This window comes from Orycteropus afer, unplaced genomic scaffold (genome assembly GCF_000298275.1).
Source record: "Orycteropus afer afer isolate SDZICR_OR568_19922 unplaced genomic scaffold, OryAfe1.0 scaffold00209, whole genome shotgun sequence".
In the NCBI taxonomy this organism is placed as follows: Eukaryota; Metazoa; Chordata; class Mammalia; order Tubulidentata; family Orycteropodidae; genus Orycteropus; species Orycteropus afer.
This window is the reverse complement of record NW_006921796.1, coordinates 4,792,687-4,804,142: the sequence shown is the minus strand read 5'-3', so window position 1 is coordinate 4,804,142 and position 11,456 is coordinate 4,792,687. Positions and strand designations below refer to the sequence as shown.

At 43.6% G+C, this 11,456-nt stretch overlaps 1 protein-coding gene across 1 annotated transcript in view; it reads right to left on the bottom strand.

Annotated features, from left to right (window-relative positions):
* The window catches only part of APPL2 (adaptor protein, phosphotyrosine interacting with PH domain and leucine zipper 2), a 67,646-nt gene that overhangs the window by 27,266 nt on the left and 28,924 nt on the right, over positions 1 to 11,456 (bottom strand). The window contains exons 3-5 of the mRNA XM_007948237.2: positions 6,443 to 6,502; positions 4,812 to 4,883; positions 1,091 to 1,178 (exon numbers count right to left, since the gene is read on the bottom strand). Coding sequence (XP_007946428.1) covers positions 1,091 to 1,178; positions 4,812 to 4,883; positions 6,443 to 6,502 — 220 coding nt within the window. The remainder of the gene's footprint in view (positions 1 to 1,090; positions 1,179 to 4,811; positions 4,884 to 6,442; positions 6,503 to 11,456) is intronic.

Genomic DNA, 11,456 nt, shown 5'->3' with positions numbered 1-11,456 from the left:
TAGCGTAGTGCCTAAGGCACTTGACTGCTAACCAGAAGGCTGGCGGTTCAAACCCACCAGCCACTCCTCGGAAGGAAGGTTGGGCATTCCTACTTCTGTAATGACTGCCTGGGAAACCCAAGGAGGGGTCGCTATGAGTTGGGGCCGACTCGATGGCACATAACAACAACAACAACATATTTTAAAAGAGAAAGTACTATTCTGAACAGCTCTTTCAGTACTCAGGTTTAGACTTTGCTTTTTTTTTTGGTCAGCAACTCTTTTTTATCGGTGTGCTTCTGGAAAATACATTTTTTTAGTTTCTAGCATTGAATATTCTCAATGAAATAAGAAAGAACCAAAGGACCAGGAAATTTGGATTCCCTTTACTAACATTAACACTCCTATAAAAATGTTTGTTCTTTTTTATATTCATTTTTTAACTACCTCAATTTTTAAGAGAGAGACAATTATTTTAAAGTTTTATTTTACTTGGAGAACCTAAATTAGTCCAAAAGGCCAACCAGACTCTTTGAACTCACCCCAGATACCACTCAAACCACTCGATAAATGTCAGCTCCGCAAGAGCCGGGACCATGTTTGTCTCCTCCTCAGCTGCATCCCCAGAGCCTGGCACAGATGAAAGGATGGCCTGCACCCTGCCCTTTCCTGTCCCAGCTTCCCATTTGATATCCAAGCTACTCGTTTTCCCAAAGCACACTGTACTTTCACACATGCCTCTAACCTGTCACATAAGCCCCATCATCTTTGTTGACTCAGTGGGCATTTACTCATGCATCAGACCCAGCTCAGAGACCATCTTCTTCAGAAAGCCTTCCCCGGCACTCTGCCCCCAAAAGCGTAACCATGCCTTTCTGTAAAGGATGTCTATTCCTGCACAAATATTTGCTTCTCAGCATGTCTTATTATTAGCCTGTTACTTCCCTGAAGTGAGGCAGGAACACAGTGGGGATGCAATAATGAGTTGAACTACTCAAAGAAAAGGCATTTCTCAACATTTCACAAGTTTGAAGAAATCAGTGCAGTAACAATTACGGCATGAATTAAACAGTATTTTAGAGGTAAGCGGCACTGAGCTCAGTTACTCTACCTGTGAGATCCTTTTCTCGAAATTGTATAATATGCAGAACCATTGTGTCGGCCAGCTGCCTCGCTAGCTCTGTGTGGAGAACGTTAAGCTGAAAGGGAGAGACACCAATTGAAGAGAATTACATACATTATTACCGACACCATCTTATTTCACTAAGGACCCGCTGAGCACTTCTGTGTGGTTAGAAAGCTCAGTACACTTCCTTGCCAAATAAATACCCTTCATACAGCAGTAAACAATACAGGTCTAGAGACAGCACAAAGCTAAAATCCGAGGTTCTAAGTGACTAGCGTTAGTTAAGCCCAGAATTACTCTGTTTACTGTGCAAACTCTGGCTCTGTGTTCGCAGCGAGTCACACCCAGCCTGGACAAGCAGAATGCTTTTACGTGCCTGCAGCGAGCACAGCTTACTGCTGGTGCTCAACACAGGTCACCATTCACCATGGCCACTGGGAGCTCTCCTGCCCTCTGAGAGGGCTGATGTCACACTTCACAGACAGGCTGCTGGGAACCTACAACCCCTAACACCACAGCCGCTGGGGCCAGGGCGACCCTGGAGGAAGAGCACTACCTTCTGAAACAATGCAGCAGACAGCAGTCCCACTCCCTTTAGGAAAAGGCCTTTCTGAGACACTCTGACTGCATGCAATTTGGTCCTCCTCACTGGACCATTTTAATAGCTGTTGATTCTTTCTGCCCTTCTAAAAAGCCTTCCTGAAGCCTTTAGAAATGGTCTAGGGGGAATAAAAATGATTATCACAACCAACATTACCGTTTCTGAACACTGTGGGTGTGCCAGCTCCGTGTCATTTAGTTCTCACCCACACTGTGAGTCAGGTATTATCCACAATTTATAGATGAGATGATATATGTATGATTTCATTAAAACTTCATAGCAGCCCAGTAAGTGGGCTTTCTCATCACAACTCAGGGAGATTAAGTGGCTTTCCAATGGCATGTACCTCAGAAGTGCCAAGTTTCCCAGCTATTTGTTTTCTTCCTAAGGATCAAGGGGTCTGTGTCATTAAATTTTTGCTTTGGGACTTTTGAGACATAGGGGACATGGGACAATCACTTTGTAATAAGCACAGCACTTAAGCTGAGGAGAGTGGAAAGGGCATGGACCACCTCTGAGAGCTTCAGTATCATCATTTGTAAAATGGGGTGATGCCATCTTCCTTGCAAGACTACTGTGAGGAAAAAAAAATAGTAAAGAGTGCAGCAGAGTACCTGACACAAACTAAGTGTTCGATAAATGGAATCTGTAATGACAATGACTTCCTGTCTCAGATGCATTCCAAGGAAGTGACCGAGAAACCCTGCTTTTGAGGAAATCACTAAGGTGAGAAATCTTTGTGTCTTTATAACATAGAAGATCTGACTACAAGATATTCTATTAAATACAAGCCACAGCCACCAAGTCTCTATATTTAGTTGGTTTCCCCTGCCCCCTTTAATTTCTGAGTCAAATCACTTGTTTTGAAAATTTTTAACTCTTTTCTGGGCCCAGGATTTCTGTCAGAAATCAAACCTCAAAGACAGAAAACAACCTCAAAAGTGACTCTCCTGTGTCTGGTTCTAGACCCAGCTGGCGCCGGCACTCACTACTTTCACAGTCTTAGGTCTCTAGTTCAAGGCGCTTATACAAAAGCCCTGTGCAGTGCTAACCTTGTTGTTAGCTGCCTCTCAGGTGGCTCTGACTCATGGCAATGGCACGCGTCAGGACAAACCTTGCCCAGTCCTGCCCCATCTCCACCATCACTAGCATGTCTGAGTTCATGGCTGCGGCCGCTGCATCAGTCCATTCAGTGAGGGTTTGCCTTGCCTTCACTGGCCCTTCACTTCACCAAACATGTATTCCCTCGGTGCTCAGTCCCTCTTAATGACACAGGCAAAGTAAGCAATTCAAAGTCCGAGACAGTATTCCCGGACTCACAGGCGGTCACTGGCGAGTATTTGGAAGGGATCACCAGGCCTTCCTTCCTAGTCTACCTCAGTCTGGAAGCTCTGCTGAAACCTCTCCACCAGGGGTGACCCTGCTGGTATTTGACAGACCAGTGGGATAGCTTCCAGTGTCACAACAACATTTAAGCCACCCCGCTATGACAAACTGACAGATGGACAGAGGGATGCCATTATACTACCTGTAAAATCACAGTTACAGGCTTCCAACCTTTGGGAAAGAGTCAACTCCCACTAAAGAATTGTCATTCCTGCCCATGAAAATGTGCTTGTGACTAAATATTCTAAACCAGAAATCTTGGTTCTGGCTTTTCCCAACTAACCACGTTTCCTTAGCAGCGCTCTGCATGCAGTCTCTCTCTCTTCTTGCCCTGGGTTGTTTATTCCTCCTCTTCTGGAACAGATACTCACTCATTTCCACACACATTTTAAAGAGAGCCACAGCAGTGGGGCAGGGGAGGAAGCTCAGTAAGAACTGGATGACTCATTCACTGTTACAGCCCCAGTGCCCAGAACAGTGTCTGCTACATAGTAAGTGTTCAGTAAATATCTGTTGAACAAATAATGGCTTGTTCAGCTGGTTTGCTTAATGAATGAAAATGCCACCAGTAAAATTTTATATGTAAGTTTCTGATTTTCCAAACTGAAGACAGCGTCTCTTACATATCAATGATTGTACATTTGAATGGCATCTCCACATTCTTTCTTTTTTTTTTTTTGTTTATTCTTCACAATGATTTTCTATTTTAAGTATTGCAAACACTTTGAAAGATGAGGCTGTTCATATCTGCCTAATTCTGCAGAGGGCTTTTCCCAGAACAACAGTATTTAAGCATGTATATGAATGAATGAAAGGAGCGCTGGTGGTGCAGTGCCCTCTGACTGTTAACCAGAAGGTTGGTGGTTCAAACCCACCACCCATTCCATGGAAGGAAGATGGGACAATCTACTTCCATAAAGATTTACCACCTCAGAAATCCAAAGGGGGTCGCTATGAGTTGGAATCGACTTGGTGGCAGTGAGTTTTGGTTTATATATATACATATACACGTATGTATGTATACAAACCAACCAAACTCACTGCTGTCAAGTCAGATCTTAAAAAAAAAAAAAAAAAAACCAAACCCACTGCCACCGACTCAGATCCAACTCACAGTGACCCCTCCTTGAGTTTCCAAGGCAGTATTTCTACAGAAGTAGATTGCCAAAAACCTTCCTTCCAAGGCGTGGCTGGTGGGTTTGAACCGCCAGTCTTCTGGTTAGCAGCCAAATGCCTTAGGCACTATGCCACCAGAGCTCCCGTGTGTGTGTATGTAGGTATATATGTATGTATCTATGTGTGTATATATATGTGTGTGTGTATATACATATACATATACATATACATACATACATATATATATATAAATATATACAAAACAATTAGGATTTATGTACTTTTCCTATAACAATAACTGTTTTCACAAATATTTCAAATGTAGTGTGCAATACAGCTAGAAGAATAGGTGTCTGAAACCCTCCTTGGGAAATGAGAGTTAAGAAATCTTTCTTTTGGTCTGTTGTTCACATATATCATCCACTCAAGCCAGAAACAAACACAACCATATGTATCCTCCCTTTGGAAATGAACCCTGGAAGATCAACAAGCTGAAATCTCAGATATTTAAACAGATACTTGTAAATAGAAAGTGGGCCAAAATAAAGATGAAAGAAAGCTTAAGAAAGAATCAAACAAAAATGTGTCATATTGCTCTCTCACCTCATCCACCACTTTGGAAAAATAGTGCAGGGTAGAAATTACTTCTTCATCTCCTTTGCCAAGAGCAAAATTCTAAAAACAAAGAATGAAAGAGCCAGGTGTCATCTGAATGCTGGAGGATTCAGCACACAGCACAGTCACAATCTACCACCCTCATACCAGCCCCCTTTCTTCTCTTTAAGAGCACATCATGTTAGAAGCACCCACTGAAGAAAAGTAGAACTCGCTTCTCGCCCAGCCCCAGCAATGCCCTCAACAGCTTCTCACCAGCCATCACCCTTCTGCTTGGACATAATGGTACCTTAGTGAAGCATTTATTTCCTGGAGTTGTTTAGGGCTAATTCAGATGTACTCCCTCAGACTATGAACCCTCATGGGGCAGCTGATTACTAGCCAATCAGAATACGTCATGAAGACTTGAGGATGATCACCAGTTAGATTTCATCAGTGTAAAGGGAAGAAAAGATAAGGCAAAAGGAAAAAAAGAAGAGAGAGAGACAGAGAGAGAGAGAGCAAAAGAGAGAGAAAGGAGACAGTCTCTAAGGATGCCACTGGAGAATTTCTTTAAAAGAAGTCCACTAGAGAAAGGCTAAACGATTAGGTATGTCTATGAAATGGGGAATGTATCCAAGAACATATATAGGGTTGGCAGATAATGGTCCTATAAGTTTATGTGAATGATCAGAATTTCCAGGTGTACAGTAGAGCTAACAAAGGGCAAGGTTGTAGTCACTGCTTAGTCACAGCCAGCTACCCAGAGGGACCGAGTAGTTGAACCTGTGGGCTTGGGACCATAGTTGCAGGGGACATCAAGCTCAATTGGCATAACATACTATACAAAACATTGTTCCACCTCCTACTTTGGCAAGTAGTGACTGGGATCTTAAAAGCTAGCAAGCTGCCATCTAGATGCAACGACGGGTCTCCCCTCGTCCAGAGCAAAGAAGAATGAAGAAAACCAAAATTCATGGAAACAATTAGTCCTAGAGACTGGTACACCATCCGATCTGCAGCCTATACAACTATGAGACCAGAAGAACTAGATGGTGCCCAGCTACCACTGTCATCCACTTGGAAGGGGATCTATGTAGGAGATCCTTCATAGAGAGGGAGAACAATGTGGAACAAAACTCAAAATCATTTGGAGAAAAAAATAAAAAGGTGGGGACCAGGTTTGCTGGTCTGATAGAGCCTGGTGGAACCACTGAGACTATGGCCCCTAGTTGCCCTTCAGGTCTGGAATTGAACCCACACCTGTGGTTTCCAGCCAAACAAAATACAGGCATATGAGTTGAACATTTACCTCAGGTAGATACACTCCCTGGAGAGAACAATCATGGGAGAAGGGCTGCTTATGCACAGGGAGACAGCTCAGGGGGCAGGAGTGTATGGAGGGATGGACACTGGGAGGAGGTAACTATGGGGAGGAAATGGGAGGGGAGCTGCTGCATGGTAAACTGTGGTCAATGACATGAGACAAAGTATATGTGAACTGCTGTATGGAAAGTGAATTTGCTCTGTAAATCTTCACCCAAATCACAATAATAATAATAATAAAAAAGAATAAAAAAAAAAGAAGTCCACTAGAGAAAGGCCTGAGCACAGCAGCACGTACCACCTTACCAGCTTACCTGTTTTTCATATGCCAGCAGTTGTTTAGAGAGCTGTTGAGTGGCCAGGCACATTTCATTCTGTAGAGAGAAAAGTAAGTAAGATTTGCCCAATGCATATGTAGTCACTGAAAAAAGCCACTTCAGAGAATCCTTTAAAAATAATGTGTGTGTGTGTGTATGTGTGTGTGAAACAATACTTTGTTCAAAATTATTTGGAAAACAAGACCAGAATAAAAAGGTTAAAGCTTCTTAAAAAAAAAAAAAAAAAACCTCTTACAAATTATTATAGTCTTCCCTCAGTATCTGTAGGGGATTGGTTCCAGGACCCCCAAACCAAAATCCATGGGCACTCAAGTCCCTTAGAAAAAATGGTGTAATATTCGCACTTACTTGCACACATGCACCTATACACATCCTCCTATATACTTTAAGTCGTCTCTATATTACTTATACTACGTCAGACAGACTCACTGCTGTTGAGCTGGTCCCGACTCATAGAGACCCCTCCTTGGGTTTCAGAGGCGGTATCTCTACAGAAGTAGATTTCCCTGTCTTCCTTCTGAGGAGTGGCTGGTGGGTTTGAACCACCAGCCTTCTGGTTGGCAGTCCAACTAAACAGCACGTTATACTTCCTCTTAGCCTTTGAGGGATTGCTTTGACCACTTAATTGTTTTTCTTCCCCCACCACCCCTAACTCCAAGTATTTTCCATCAGGGTTGGTTGAATGCATGCATGTGGAAGCTACTGATGTGGACGGCCGACTATACTGCGCCTCCTGTCAATCAGTCAACAAATGTAGCGACTGAGTATAATGTGATAAACATTATGCTAAGTGCCAGCAGTGCAGGGAAGAACAACAAAGAAGTGGACTCTGTTCTCACAGCGCTTACTGAGGAAGCAGACATCAAAAAATACAAATGTGATGAGAACTGCAAAGGAAAATACCAGATGGATTAGGTGGCTACGACAGGAGGAGGGCCTAGATGGTCTCTAAGGAAGAGATGTTTCCAGAGACACCTACAGAGAGTCAGCCACGAGGACAACCTGTCCGAGGAACTACGCAGAGTACAGAGCGCAGCTGGAGCAAGGTCTGGGGGGCACGGAGGTGAAACAAGGCTGGCAGTGCTGGCAGAGGTTAGAGCACGCAGGACCCCTTGGCCCGGCATTTGCACTTGACTCTGAGCACGACGAGAATTTAAGTAGCAGGGGTCGCTAGGAGTCGGGGCCGACTCGATGGCAAATAACAACAACAACAACAACATGCTAGATTCTACAACTTAGAGCACTAGGTCAGAAACGATGGATGGTAACACAAAAGCATAGCTAAACCCGACTGTCCCAGAAAACCAAGGACATCACTGCTCTTTAAGAGCTGCAATGCCTTTTTGGCTGTTTCTCATTGGCCGATACCATCCATTTTCCTTTCCTCCTATTTGGTGGTGCAATGGTTAAGTGCTTGGCTGCTATCCAAGAGCCTGGCGCCTTGAAATCACCCACTGGCTATGTTGTGAAAAAGTCTGGTGATCTGGGTCCATAAAGATTACAGGCCAGAAAACCCTATGGGGCAGCTGTACTCCGTCACATGGGGCTGCTGTAAGCTGGAACTGACTCGACTCCCAACAACAACATTCTACGGCTACAGAGCAGTTTTCTAGCTTATCCTTTCCCCACTGACGCACCCCCGCCTAGAACACGTGCCTTACATTTTTAAAGCACACCTTCCCAAACCACTGCCATCACGTTGATTCTGACTCAGTATGCCCCTGCAGGACAGAGTAGATCTGCCCCACAGGGTTTCCAAGGCTGCAAATCTTGAGGGAAGCAGGCTGGCTCACCTTTCTCCTGTGGAGCAGCTTGTGTACCCCAACTGCTGACCTTCTGGTTAGCAGCCCAGTGCTTTAACCACAGTGCCACCAGAGCTCCTGAGCATATCTTCAGGTAAGTTTTATTCAGGGATAGGCTTATTCTTAAGAGAGAGGCAGAGCCCCCGGGTCTGACCTGGCATACATGAGGGGCAGGCACTGGCCTTCCCCTTCCCAGCCGAGGCCTCCACCTAGTTTCTCATTCTCCTGGGTTTGCTGTTCCTTTAAGAGTAAGCACTGAACTCTGCAGGAGTTGTTTTATCGCTCTTGCTCCTCCTTTGCAGGACCCTTCAGGGCCCAATCCCACCCTCTGTGGCCCTTTTTGCAGACAATTTGATAACCTGTTGCCTGACTTCTTCCATTTGCCTCAAAGAACAGGCACTAACAGGCCACCAAGGCATGGCTCTTGCCCTTCTTCCTCCAGAATAAAGTCAGGCAAACAGACTGAAAGTTCCTGGCTGTGGCATCCCATTGGTGCACTACCCTTTCCAAAACTAACCAGAGCTGTGCAGTCAAGAAGCAAGCAAGCGAGCAGATCCCAAAACACTCTGCCCTTCACTGAGATGGGAATCTGCAACAGTTTCTGGCACAGAGCAGGCGCTGAATGAATGAATAAACAAATGAACAATATTAGAAGATTCATCCTAATTCCAAGTTAAAAGCAATTATCTAGAATCATGGTGTGGAAGAGAAAAAAATACATCCTAATCTAACAAAGAAACATCACAAATGGGGAACAACAACAACAGAAAGATTGGACAGGGATGAAACCAATGACTAGGAAATACTGCCTGTTGACCACCTTAAGTTCAGAGGGCACTGGGGTTCAGAGTGCATGGGTAAAGGGTCTGAGCCCCCTCACTGCGCTGACACTCATTGAATCAGAAAATCCCTGTTCCTCTTCTGTGAGTTAGTAGAAGTGGGTTTAAAATGGATTTGATCAGCTACCCTGGCATTTGTCTGGAGTCAGCACCATATGTAATATAATTTCCAGCCCCAGAGAACAGTGATAACAACAGCAGCTAACATTTACTGAGCACTAAATTCATGCCAAGGAGTTCTGGTGGCATAGTGTGTAAGGCATTTGGATGCTAACCAACAGGTCAGCAGTTCAAACCCACCAGCCACTCCACGGGAGGAAGATGAGGCAATCTACTTCCGTAAAGATTTATAGCCTTGGAAACCCAATGGGGGTCACTATGAGTCAGAATCAACTCAATGGCAGTGGGTTTTTTCTTTTCTCTCTTTTTTAAAATTTTAATTCATGCCAGATGCTACAGTAAATGCATTCCATGCATTATTTAAATCTGACAGCCCTGAGAGGTAGGTTCTGTTACTAACTCAATATTAGAGATGGGGAACTTAAGGCATAGAGGTTAAGTCACCTGCCCAAGGTCACACAGTTAGTTAGTTAGCTAGTTAGTGGCAGGGCTAGATGTGAATTCAGGTCTGTTCAATTCTAAAACCCACTACTACTCTCTATGATCCCAAGTACTACACCAAGAGATAAGAGATGAGAAGCCCTAGGCTTTAGCTTGGGGTCAGCAAACATTCTACAAAGGACCAAACAGTAAATATTTGGGCTTGTAGGCCATATCATATGGTCTCTGCTGCAACGACTCAACTCTGTTGTAGCATGAAAACAGCCATAAACAATACATAAACAAATGAGTGTGGCTTTATTTCAATAAAACTTCATTTACAAAAACAAGAGGGCAACACAAAAGCCATAGTTCATCAACCCTGCTTTAGACAGTAAATGTCTCAAAAGACCCACTCTTCTGCCACACCTCCCTCAGGACGTTCTCCATTAAGCTATACTATTTCAGACTTGAGGAGTATTTTCTACTCTATTGACTTACTCTTTTATTTTAGGTAACTCCAAAATATTACTCCCCTATATGTGCATCCTTTGGGAGCTCTGGTGGTGTAGCACCTAAGGCAATTGACTGTCAAACCCACCAACCACTCCTGGGAAGGAAGACTGGACAATCTATTTCTGTAGTGATACCTCAGAAGCCCAAGGAGGGGTCACTATGAGTTGGAAAAACAACTCATGTATATGTGCATCTTCTAGACACCAGTCAACAGACATGATAACAGCCTCTGTGCCTTCATAAAAAGCAAGGACCAAAGGCTGCCTGAATTCTCACCTTCTTTAGAGCCCACTGGCAAGCGACCCAGATAGCAATGGAAAACTTGTCAGGAGCTGCTGGCATCAGGTTGCACCCAGGGCTAAAGGAGAGAACATTCATGGGCCACACGCTCAAATTCCACTATAGTTCAAGGGTGAGAGGGCCACAGGTGCTTTCTAAAACTATTGGGTACAATTAGACCCTGCCAGATCTTGCCTGGAAATACCTTACTTTTCAAATATGTGTGATTTCAGAATGCAAGGTCAACTCAGACTCTGTTCTACCAGTAATAACTCCACTGGAAAATACATCTGCAAAATGGCCTATCACTTGCATGAAAGGAAATGAATCTCTCCTGTACAACATACCGTGTGAAAAGTCTTTTGAACTAGACCAACCTCAATCTTACTCATACTTAACCTATTGTACACAAAGGTTTTATGAAGTGCTTTACCAACATTAGGTAATTAATCCACACCCAGGTAATTATCTCTGCAGTAAGACCTGCCAAACTGGAGTTTGGCTGAAGAGTAATTATTGGTAATAACAATAATAAAGATAGCTGCTAACATTTACTGAGTCTGTTCTAGGTACTGGATGTGGTGTTAAGCACTGTTCATACATTAACACATTTAGTCCTTATTCTGCACCTATGAGGTAGGTATTATTATTATCCCCCTTTTACAAATGAGGAGATAGGTTCAAAAATGATCAATAATCTTCTGCAATATATACACCAGTGACCGGCAGAGCAAAGACTCAACTCAGGTCTCAATCTAAAACTCAAGTTCTTAAAAGTAGGTTATTCTGATCCAAAGTCCAAAATTGTATCTAGTTAGGACTCAGGAGGCAGGTCTCCCAGGACCTGTGGATATGAATGGGATTCTCATTCTATCTAACCTCTGGTCCAGCACCAGAGGTAGCCAAAATTCCAGTTCTAAATGGATTTCCATGATTACGATTCTTTTTGACACTCTGAGATAGTTTCCTAGTTTCTATCTGCACTCTTTGATAACTCATAAAAAAAAAAAAAAA